This window comes from Mustelus asterias, chromosome 11 (assembly GCF_964213995.1).
Source record: "Mustelus asterias chromosome 11, sMusAst1.hap1.1, whole genome shotgun sequence".
In the NCBI taxonomy this organism is placed as follows: Eukaryota; Metazoa; Chordata; class Chondrichthyes; order Carcharhiniformes; family Triakidae; genus Mustelus; species Mustelus asterias.
The window spans coordinates 108,348,086-108,360,345 of NC_135811.1; the positions used below are offsets into that span (position 1 = coordinate 108,348,086).

At 43.1% G+C, this 12,260-nt stretch overlaps 1 protein-coding gene across 6 annotated transcripts in view; it reads left to right on the forward strand.

The window, feature by feature from the left end:
* Nucleotides 1-265: 265 nt before the first annotated feature.
* The window catches only part of LOC144500790 (coatomer subunit zeta-1-like), a 46,311-nt gene continuing 34,316 nt past the window's right edge, over nt 266-12,260 (forward strand). Inside the window, exons 1-4 of one of the 6 annotated variants that reach the window (XR_013499012.1) lie at nt 266-567; nt 6,084-6,152; nt 6,265-6,346; nt 11,434-11,525. Coding sequence is in view for 4 of the 6 variants with exons in the window: in XM_078224249.1 (XP_078080375.1) it covers nt 481-567; nt 6,084-6,152; nt 6,265-6,346; nt 11,434-11,525 (330 nt within the window). In the remaining 2 variants the exon portion in view is untranslated. The remainder of the gene's footprint in view (nt 568-6,083; nt 6,153-6,264; nt 6,347-11,433; nt 11,526-12,260) is intronic. The other 5 variants (XM_078224249.1, XM_078224250.1, XM_078224252.1 and 2 more) reach the window with 5 other exon arrangements.

A 12,260-nucleotide genomic window follows, 5' to 3' on the forward strand; every position in this document is an offset into this window, starting at 1 on the left:
TAGTTCAGTTGGATGGCCGGCTGATTTGTGGTGCAGGCCATTGCCACCAATGTGGGTTCAATTTCTGTACCAGCCAAGGTTATTCATGGAGGCCCAACCTTGCCTGAGGTGTGGTGATCCTCGGGTTAAATCACCACCAGCCTTTGGTCACCTGGGATTATGATGACTTTACCTTTTATAAATGCAAGATCTCGCGCATTGAGCTGATCAAACAGCCATTTCAGAACCCATCCAGAATCACCCTCAATCCTGAGGGGCCAGAGGAGAGGGGTACAGCTCCTCCTCTGTCTGTACACCACGTGTACTGGACACTGTGAATGTGCTGTTTGTCAGTTCATTCTAACCCAAAAAAACACAACTGGAATGGAGGAGAGAAAAAGCGAGGAATTTGTTTCAAACCACATGAGAACAAGCAATTACAGGAGCTGGGAGTCATCCAGAATCCCGTCATACACCGTTGCAGCCTAAATAAACCCTCCTATGGCGAGGGAGCCAGTCACAGAGACTGGGAGTGGAAGCAAGATTTGTCCACGTCGGCACTACCGCAACATGGATCCCTCAGCACTGGTACGGTGTGTAACATTTGAAGTATTTTTTCCCCCTTCTTTAGGTCATGTCACTTTCGGTGGATGATCCTCTGGTGAAGGAGCCTGTGAGCGAGGTGAAATCAACATAGCTCTCCAGACTGACTCTCCTTTCGCTGAATTGGCTAAGGTTTTATTACTCTGACATTTTTCACATACCAGTTTGTAGAGATATAGAGCCCCGACAGTGTGCGACACTGTAACAAAACCTAACTAAATTCCTCCTGACAAGAATCAATCGCTAACTTGCTTCTAAAATAAAACTAGAGAAGCTAGTTCAGTAAAATGAAACTAAACGGCTTGCCTATTCCTTAATTCCCAGTTTGTGTGTGTCGGAGGATGGGGGAGGAGGAACTAAAATTAAAGCAAACTTACAAAGTTACAAGAAAAAAAAAACCCGCCTTAGTTTGTGTCAATGATAGAATCTTTTGAGTTTGGAAGTTTCTGCAAGTTTGAACGCAGTCATGTCGATACCGTGTCGAAATGCAAAGTAAACGTCTAGAAAAAGAGTTTTATTCCGACCAAAACTGCGATTTTTTTTTTAAAGCAAGCATCTGTGTGATGTGGTTATTCTTGCCTTCCCCTGAGGATCCGCCGTGCAGAGGTCTCCCAAGCCGAAGGTTCTGTCATACACTCCGGCTCTGTAACTGAGAAAAGTCAGTGCATGACAGAACTTTGTTTTGGAAAGACCCCAACTACAAACTAAAACCAAGCGAACTGGCTAAAAACTGCAACCTTCCCAGCTGTTAAACAGAAGGCAATTTTTATATATCTAGTTTTAAAGTTAACTTTTGCTGATAGAACGTTTGTTACTTTATTTATACGTGTATAAATCAAAAAGCTAACTTTTGTTACAATATTTCAGTTACCTCACTTATGTATCTGTGTGTAAATATCCAAGAACATTCATGGTTGCAAAGTTTGCTGCTTTTAACAGCTGAGAATGTCCAGAAGTTTGAGTGAAGTTTTTAATTTTACCCTTTTTGAGGTGTATGTGTGAAGTTGTGAGGATCTTCTAGGTCAATATGTGATGTGGCGTTAGCAGAGACACGTGTAGCTTCCGGGCAGCCAGTGTTAGGAGAAATGTTGGTTGGTGTGGATTGCAGGTAACATGACATGATTGCCAAAGAGAGCAGTGAGCAGTCAAAGCACCAACACAGAAGGCAGCTTACTTAAATCCTGACTTTACAAGAGTGTCTGCCCCCAATTGCTTTTAAACAAAAAAGTGTCGAGCTGATTTTAAGTCTGATTTTTTTTTTAAAATTCGAACAATATGTCAAAGGGAACGGAGAGCCGATTGTAATTAATTAATCTTCTTTCTAATGCTGCTGATTTAAATTCACTGCCAAGTTGACACTAACCGGACTGTCATTTGCATATGTAACATTTTGAGAGGCCAGAAGGGTCTAATAATAAACGACATGCCAACGCGTTGCAGACAGGGTTGAAATTTGGGGCAGGATTTAGAGAATGCAATATCCATTTGCAGGGTATATTTAAAGTCTGTAGCAAACACAGCTCCATCTCCAGAAAATTGCAGTAAGTAGAGGATACATAGGTACAAAATCAATGTCAGTCACATGTAGCAGTGGTTGATGGGACCCAGACATTATTCTAGCTGTGGTGTGACGTTTATATGCCTTTTTATGAGACAAGGAAGCAGTGAAAACATTAACTGTCGTTTAAAAATAAAATTAACATTTAGGCACTTTCTGCAATTTAACAACTAACATTTTATATAGTACCTTTTTTAAATTTAGCAAAGTGCCCATGTCATTTTAGAAGTGACATTGGACAGTGAGCCACAAAGGGAGAGATGACTAAAAGCTTGGTCAAAAGAGGATCTGAAAGAAGAGAAGAGGGGCCAAGAGGTTTAGGGGAGGAATTCCAGAGCTTGATGCATAGATAGCTTACAGCCACCAGTGATGAAGGGATTAAAATCAGGAATGCAACAGAGGCTATAATTGGAGGATCACAGAGAACTTTGAAGGCTATGGGGTTGAAGGAGGTTATAGAGGTACGGTGGCACGAGTCCATGGAGGGATTTGAAAACAAGGCGAGAGTTTTAAAATCAACGTGAATTTAGGACCGTTCTTTCAACAACCAGCTGAATGGCAATGCCTGGTACACTGCCACTCTGTCAGATGAAGTTTTAACGTTTATTTATTAATGTCACAAATAGGCTTGCATTAACACTGCAATAAAGTTGCTGTGAAAATCCCTTAGTCGCCACGCTCCGGCACCTGTTCGGGTACACTGAGGAAGAATTTAGCATAGCCAATGCACCTAACTAGCATGTCTTTCGGATTGTGGGAGGAAACTGGAGCACCCGGAGGAAACCCACGCAGACATGGGAAGAATGTGCAGACTCCGCATAGTGACCCAAACTGGGAATTGGACCCTGGTGCTGTGAGGCAGCAGTGCTAACCACTGTGCCACCGTGCTGCCCTAATAGAGATGATTGGCGGAGTGTTGTGTCGTGCAAACTAGAAGCAGGAGTAGGCCATTCGCCCTTCGAGCCTGCTCCGCCATTCATTTTGATCATGTCTGATCATATTCAATATCCTGATGATTCCACCCCTCCCCCGCCCCCCCCCATAATCCCTTGATCTCTTTAGCCCCAAGAGCTATATATAATTCCCTCTTGAAATCAGACACCATTTTGGCCTCAACTACTTTCTATGGTAGTGAATTCCACACATTCACCACTCTCTGGGTGAAGAAATTTCTCCTCACCTCAGTTCTAAAAGGTTATCCCTTATCCTCAAACTATGACCCCCTAGTTCTGGATAGAAAGTGGTTTACTCTAAGTCACTTTGTTTCTCTTGTCCAGAGTGATTAGATTCATCTGGGAGGCACCTTGGCCAAACCACCTTAACTGTGTAGATGCTGAGTGACAAGCTCTATATTTACACTGACTTCAAACTCCAGTATCTGCAAGCTTTTTTATTTATCTGTGATCCCTGAACTCAAGGAGTGAAGTTACCACACAGACTGAACCTTGAGATGCAGTGCCCTAAAGTTCTGAGGCCCCAAGGTAATCTGAGTACATGATTTATAAGAAAAAGCCTATAGCACAGGCCAGCACAGGCAGAATGGGCTGACGGGCCTCTTTCAATGCTGTGAAATTCCATCTAGTAGACATAAGAACAGTACAGCACAGGAAACAGGCCCTTCGACCCTCATGTACAGACTTTGGCACAGTTTTGTAAATGTTGAATGGATTCTGCTGTACAGGCGCAGTAGAGTTAAAGATAATATTACGAATGGTTTATTATATTGCTTATTTCCCTCTGACTAACACCTTTTATTGGGAAGACTATCATGTTAAGTCAACTGAAGTCCTTTGTTTTACAAAGGGTGCAATATCCAGGTGATCCTTGAACCTGGCTCTATTGTCTGTGTGACTAAAAGCCTTTGTGTGTTCTGGGCAAGCTGTCCTTGTATAAAAGTAAGAATTTATATCATCGTAGATTATGTACATCAGAAACAGGAAAAATAAATGTCAGAATGACCTGTTAATCTTCACATCCTGGCCTTCTGATTGGCTGCATGACATAATGTTAAGTCAATTTTCAGCCAACTATAAAACAAAAACTTGCTTCCATGTTCAGAGAGTCTTGCATTTATGTAGCACTTTCCACAACTTCCAAATATCCAAAAGCACTTTGCTGCCTATTAACTGTTACTTTAAAGTGTTGTCATACAGTCCAGGGAACTCAATTTGTGAACAGTAAATTCCCACCAAGAGCAATGACTAGATAATATGTCTTAGATGTTGGTTGAAGGATAAATATTGGCCAGGACACTGGGGAGAACTAGCTCTCCCTTCAGTTAATGCCATGGAATCTGTCAGACCTATCTGAGAAAGCAGACAGAACTTCAGTTCAATGTCTCATCCGAAAGATAGCACCTCACTCAATGCAGCGCCCCCTTAGCACTCGGAGAGTCTCCTGCATTTTATGCTCTTGTGTTCTGGAGTGGACTTAAAGCCCTGACCTCCTTCCTCCCAGATGGGAGAGCCACTGCTGTTTACAAGTGGGATCACCACAGGCCAAAATTTTCCACGTAGGGTCTGATGGTCACCTGAGTAAAAGTTCAGTGAGATGTAACAACAAGTGTGTCCTGTACGTCAGTGAAACTGGATAAACCTACAAAGGCAAAATGGGCCCAGTCAGAAGCCCCATGCTTCTGGCACCCTGCCCTGTCCCCACCTTCCCTTGACTTGACTTTTTCATTAGTGTTGCTTTGAACTGATGTTTTGTCAACCAGGTCTTGAAAGTTGTGTTTTATTCTTTTGGTGCATTTTCTCACTCTCTTGCTTTCTCTCACTCTCTCTCTCTCTATCTCTCTCTCACACACACACTCTCTCTCTTTCGCTACCTCCGGCTTCATGCCAGATGGAAAGGCTCAGTAAATATTGTGTTACAAAACATGTTTGCTTTTCTTGGTTTGCAGTTTCCTGAAGGACATCGCCACTGGGAGCCTCTCTCTTACTGTATAATTACATCCCATTTATATCACAGAATTTATGCCATCTTAGAGAACTATTCTAAGAGGCTGCTGCAAAACCAAGAGGCATGTCCATAATTGTTTTTATGCTGTGATTGTGACTTTAAGGCTTTAACTCTGACCCTCTGGTGGAAACTGGGCTGGGGGAAAGTGGGTGAGGGAGGCGGTTAAAATGAGCGGAACACCTTGTCACTTTCCCCACCCTGTCATCCTGCTGCCCTCCCACAGCTTTCAAAATTAACCATCCCCTTTGAACAGAAAAATGGGACAAGTTGATGGGGTCCACTTTTAACTCTGCAGATTGGATGCTGCTTGATGACTTTTGTTTGAAGTTTGAACCTGGGGGGGTGGGGGAGCAGTGACAGGTTCAAGCTGCATCATCAGGCCAGAGCTGCCCGGAGGGGGAATGGGTGCCACAGGAAGCCCAGGCAGGTAAGTTTTTAATTTTAATGTTTGCTTTCCTGGTGAGATTAGGGGTGTTCCATTGAGCCCCACAAAGAAGATTTGTGTTTCTCTTATGCCCCCAACCACACCACCATATATTTCCCTTCACCTGAGAGAACAAATGGGGCCTCGGTTTAACAACTGATCAGAAAGACAGCATCTGGGAATGTGCAGCACTCCCTCAGTACCACACCGGAGTGTCAGCCTAGATTCGAGGCACAAGTCTGAGTGAAACTGAATCCTATTATCTGCTGACCCTGATAGTCGCTCAGTTAGGTGAGGATTACTGCCTGTTCTTCATACACTCCTCAGCCAGTCTCTAGGTCCCCTGCTGGGTCCTGGGACAGAGGTTCACATGGGATGTAAATAGATTGGCAGACAGATTCACCTTTGGCAATTTAACCGACTCCCTGTGAGTGTTGCGATGGGGCAACGAGACATGCCAGGAGTGGGGAGTTCTTATCCATTTTCAAAATAAAAGCACCTGCCATGGATCTGGATGAAAATGTCCGTTCTTTGTCTTTCCCTTGTCTTGTGGTTTAGGAGCCTTCTCTCTACACTGTCAAAGCAATCATCATCCTGGACAATGATGGGGAGCGTCTGCATGCCAAGGTAACTCCTAAAAGATAGAAGTTTGATAAAGTTGTTGTTTTCTTGGTAACATCCATGGGAATGATTCTTTCTCTCTCTCTCTGCTTCTCTTTCTCAATCTTTCGCTCCACAGTATTATGATGATGCCTATCCCTCCACCAAGGAACAGAAGATTTTTGAAAAGAATATTTTCAGCAAGACGCATAAGAATGACAGTAAGTGTGCCGACCCTTCACTAGTGCCATTGGTACATTTGCTTTAAGCTCTCCGGCTCTCTGCCTTCACTCCTTCCCTCTCCTCCCACTGCTCAGGGTGGTTCTGTGGTTTGTTGTGTGTGGGACAGAATATCACAGCCAAACCCAGTCCTTGTCTTGTGCAGGTTCCTTTCAGTTCTGACCCTGTATCTCAGGAAGGGTGTATAGGCCCGGGTGGCAGTGCAACACAGATTCACCAGAACAATGCCAGGGTTAAATTGTGGGGACAGATTGTCTAAAGTATTCATAGAAAACTACAGCACAAAACAGGCCCTTCGGCCCCACAAGTTGTGCCGAACATATCCCTACCTTTTAGGCCTACCTATAACCCTCCATCCTATTAAGTCCCATGTACTCATCCAGGAGTCTCTTAAAAGACCCTATTGAGTTTGCCTCCACCACCACTGACGGCAGCCGATTCCACTCGCCCACCACCCTCTGTGTGAAAAACTTCCCCCTAACATTTCCCCTGTACCTACCCCCCAGCACCTTAAACCTGTGTCCTCTCGTAGCAGCCATTTCCACCCTGGGAAAAAGCCTCTGAGAGTCCACCCGATCTATGCCTCTCAACATCTTATACACTTCTATTAGGTCTCCTCTCATCCTACATCTCTCCATGAAGAAAAGACCGAGCTCCCTCAGCCTATCCTCATAAGGCATGCCACTCAATTCAGGTAACATCCTTGTAAATCTCCTCTGCACCCTTTCAATCTTTTCCACATCCTTCCTGTAATGAGGCGACCAGAACTGAGCACAGTACTCCAAGTGGGGTCTGACAAGGGTCTTATATAGCTGCATCATTATCCCCGGACTTCTAAACTCAATCCCTCGATTGATAAAGGCCAGCACACCATACACCTTCTTAACCACCTCCTCCACCTGCGGGGCCTATTTTAGAGTCCTATGGACCCGGACCCCAAGGTCCTTCTAATCCTCGACAGTACTAAGAGTCTTTCCCTTTATATTGTACTCCTTCATCCCATTTGACCTACCAAAATGGACCACTACGCATTTATCTGGGTTGAAGTCCATTCCTATGAGCATAAGAAATTGAATTGTTTAAGATGATTATAGGAGTTGATAAGGTCGATGGAGAGAAGCTATTTTCACTGATACGGGAGTCCAGAACAAAATTAGAACCAGGCTGTTCAGGAGTGCATTTACCGTGGCTAATCCACCTAATCTGAACATTTTTGGAGTGTGGGAGGAAACCGGAGCACCTGGAGAAAACCCACGCAGACACTGGGAGAACATGCAGACTCCACACAGTCGGCCAAGGCTGAAATTGAACCTGGGTCCCTGGTGCTGTGAGGCAGCAGTGCTAAGCACTGTGCCACCCTATAAAACATTGCAGCCATTTGAGATTGTGATTCCAGTAGCGCTGACTTCAGCAGTTGAGTAGTTGGTTTTGAGATTCCAGGGTGCGGATGTTCAACTGAGAAGTTGTCCTGTTTCCTTTTCAGCTGTGGCTTTACTGACCTGGTTTGATTCAACAATCAGAGACAGAGTGAGACTTGTACTATTTACCTGTCAGAGTGGTGGTGGGGGGTGGACGGGACTCTGCTGTTTTTTTGTTTCTATGTCACACACTTCGACACAACTATCATTATCCACATTGACCAAGTTTTTCAGCTGGCTTTATATCCCAGTTTCTAGTATATTCCTGGAAGTTGAAAAACCAAAAACTGGTCTAGGACATAACTTGCAGAATATAATTCCTGTTGCTCTCATTATCTCCACAGGTGATGGCAGTTCATATTTTCATGGCTCCTTTCTTTCAAATGTCTCTCTGAGATTCCATTGTCTTTCTTTTAGTATCAGCCACACTGGAGCAATTCAGACAGTGACTGAATTTACATTCTGAGAATTTATATCCTCGGCTATCTTTGGCTTGTATGTCCAATTTTAAAACGTATCTTAAAAGTTCAATATATCCATACCTATTTTGGAGTTTTTCTCCATCATTGTAAAGGGATCGAAGCAAGTATCATGGGGTTATAACAAATTAGTCATGATCTAATTAAATGGCAGAACCATATCACTGGGCTAAATATCTTTCTCCTTTATGTCAAAATATCTCTGCCTATTGCTGGACAGAATTTAAGAGTAGACACCATGACCAATTTTCCTCATGTTCTCCTCAGACTGAGGGAACGGAATGCATTCTAGTGCTCATAATACTGCCTACCTGACATCAGCTGACGCAGCACTGACCAGAAACTGGGCACTGGTTTCTATGGCTCAGTATCTTACTGACTGGAGAATTGATCCCATTCCCACATTGGGTTGGGAATTTTTTAGAACTTAATTTAAAAAAAATCATTCTTGGAACATGAGCATCACTGGCTAAGCCAGCATTTATTGTCCATCCCTAATTGTCCCTGAGAAGGTAGTGATGAGCTGTAACAGTGAGTGTTATGAATTGATTCCCACGGTGCTGTTAGGAAGGGAGTTCCAGCGTTGATGAAAGAATATACTTCCAAATCAGGATGGTGTGAGACATGGAAGGGGATCTTGCAGGTGGTGATGTTCCCATATGCCTGCTGTCCTTGTCCTTCAAGGTGTTGGAGGTCACAGATTTTGCAGGTTCTGCTGAGGAAGCCTTGGTGAGTCGCTGCAGTGTTTCTTGTAGATAACACACGTGTTCAGCCGCTGTGCACTGGAGGGAGTGAAAGTTTAAGATGCTGGATGGCATTCTGATCAACTTGAATTGAAAAACAGTTCAAAGTTACTGGTATCAGGAGAAGGTCACAGAGTTTGTGAGCTCAGTGTATTGCGAACAGGTGGCTGATCTGATAGCAAGGTGTATATGTGCACTAAGAGTTGACATGTGACTTTTATGAGATGATGAAATCCTCTGTTTAACAGCAGACTGTCGGATGCAATTCAGTGCGAGGGAAGTGTTAGGTATTCCATTTTGAATCTAAGAAAGATAGATTAGAGTATTTTCTAAATGGTGAGCGGTTTGAAACTAAGGCAGTGGAGAGATTCAGAGTTCCAGATACAGAGAACACAAAAAAATTATTGGGCAGGTGAAAATAAATATTTTAGAGGGTTCGTAGAATGTTGGCCAACACCTCCAGGGGGCTGGAAGATGTCATAGAAAAAGGTGCAAGTCAGATGTCAGTTTCCGAGTTCCAGGAGTAATATCATTTCAATTAGGGCATTGCGCCCAGGAAAAATATTGATCTTGGAGGGGCTGCAGTGCTGATTTACCAGAATTGTTTCTTGGACTAAAAGAGTTAAATTATGTGGAGCATTAATAGAGTAGCGCAAAAGCAAAATCTTGTGGATATTTTAAACCTGAAGTAAAAACAAAAAATGTTGGAAATGCTCAACAGGTCAGGCAGCATCTGCTACCCACTTCCTTCCATTCATGGTAATATTTTGGACAGTTGTAACTGAAAATTGTGAAATAAAATTGAGATATTCACTCATTACAGAATTCTTTGTCTCCAAAGCAATGCTTGGATATTAAAAAGTAATCTCTAACTTTTTCAAATTCTGATAAAAGCAGAAGCATTCTCTGTCCACAGAGTCTCAGTATTTGTTGCTTTTACCTGCATAGCTGAGGCTTGTGTTCACTTGACTATAGAAGATCAAAAGATAATTTAATTGCGGTATTTAAGATAATTAAAGTAGTGATCTGCTAAATCAGGAGAAATTATTTCCTCGAGTGAAAGATTCCAGAACAAGGGACATAACCTTAAAATCAGAGTTAGGACATTCATAGAGCCATAGAGGTTTACAGCATGGAAACAGGCCTGTGGGCGGCACAGTGGCACAGTGAGTAGCACTGCTGCCTCACAGCGCCAGGGTCCCAGATTCAATTCCGGCTCGGGTCACTGTCTGTGTGGAATTTGCACATTCTCCCTGTGTCTGCGTGGGTTTCCTCTGGGTGCTCCGGTTTGTTCAGTTCAAAGATGTGCAGGTTAGGTTGATTGGCCATGCTAAATTGACCCTTAGTGTCAAGGGGATTAGCAGGGTAAATGCGTGGGGTTACGGCCTGGGTGGGATTGTGGTCGGTACAGACTCGATGGGCCAAATGGCCCCCTTCTGTGTTGTAGGGATTCTATGATATTTATGATAGCCCAACTTGTCAATGTCGCCCTTTTCTTTTAACGACTAAGCTAGTCCCAATTGCCCATGTTTAACCCATATCCCTCAATAGCCACTTTACTCATGTAACTGTCTAAACGCTTTTTAAAAGACAAAATTGTACCCACCTTTACTACTACCTCTGGCAGCTTGTTCCAGACACCCTCTGTGTGAAAAAATTGCCCCTCTGGACCCTTTAGTATCTCTCCCCTCTCATCTTAAACCTATGCCCTCTAATTTTAGACTCCCCTATCTTTGGGAAGAGATATTGACTAGCTGATCTATGCCCCCCATTATTTTATAGACCTCTATAAGATCACCCCTAAGCCTCCTATGCTCCAGAGAGAAAGGTCCCAGAAAATCCAGCCTCTCCTTATAACTCAAACCATCAAGTCCTGGTAGCATCCTAGTAAGTCTTTTCTGCACTCTTTCTAGTTTAATAATATCCTTTCTATAATCGGGTGACCAGAACTGTACACAGTATTCCAAGTGTGGCCTTACCAATGTCTTGTACAACTTCAACAAGACATCCCAACTCCTGTATTCAATGTTCTGACCAATGAAACCAAGCATGCTGAATGCCTTCTTCACCACCCTGTCCACCTGTGACTCCACTTTCAAGGAGCTATGAACATGTACCCCGAGATCTCTTTGTTCTTAATTCGGGGATAATGGCAGGAAACGCTTCTTCACACAAAAGGCAGCGGAAATCTGGAATACCATTTTCCCCCAAAAACTGAAACCTGGGGGGTCAGTTGAAAATGTAAAAACTGAGATTGATAGATTTGGTTAGGTAAGGCTATTGAGGGATACAGAACCAGGCTAGGAAAATAGAGTTAAAACAGGATCCGGTCCAAAATGAAGAACAGACTAGAGTGAGAGGAAAGCAGAAGAACAAAATTGTTTTATCCCGGTGAAGTTCTGACACTCTGTCCTTTTGACGGAAACAGGTGAAATTGCATTCCTGGAGGGTCTGACCATCATCTATAAAAGTTCTGTCGATCTATACTTCTACATCGTAGGCAATCCACAGGAAAATGAGGTAAAAAAAAATCCCTTCTTTTGCTCAATTTAATGAAACATACAGCTGTGTTGGGAAGTGCTAACTGGAGTCTTAGTGCCTATTTGTTCTGACATAGTCCCCCGTGGAACAGCTCGGAGCAACAATGGTAGAAGCCTTAAGGTAATTTACAACTTGTACAAGGATTGGGGAGAAAAAAGTAATATCTACACTTTATGGAATTCTTGATCTCTATGGCAGTGAGCAGTATTGTAATAAAAGCAAATAACTGCAGATGCTGGAATCTGAAACCAAAAGATAAAAGCAGTATGGTAACGTTGTTACTGATTCTTGCTATGTTATTGTTAGATGGTAACAAGGAGGGGCAAAATAAAATAATGCGGGGCAGCATAATTTAAAAGCAATGTGGGTTGACAGTAATGTAGCAAATAGAATTAAGAGCTACAGTGCTACGTAGTGATGGATTGTAACAGAGATGACTAGGATAGATTGTGACTAAAACAAGCAAAAGGGAGAAAGGATTCGGCCCCTCCCTAAGATAAAAGCAAATGACTAAATGCTGGAATCTGAAACAGAAAATGCTGGAAAATCTCAGCAGATCTGTTGGCATCTATGGAGAGAGAATAGAGCTAACATTTTGAGTCTGGATGACCCTTTGTCAGAGCTGAAAACCATATGAAATAGGATGATATTTACTTGTTAGAGTGAGGGGGGATTGACAAAGATGTCATAGACAAAAAGACAAGGGGAATGTAA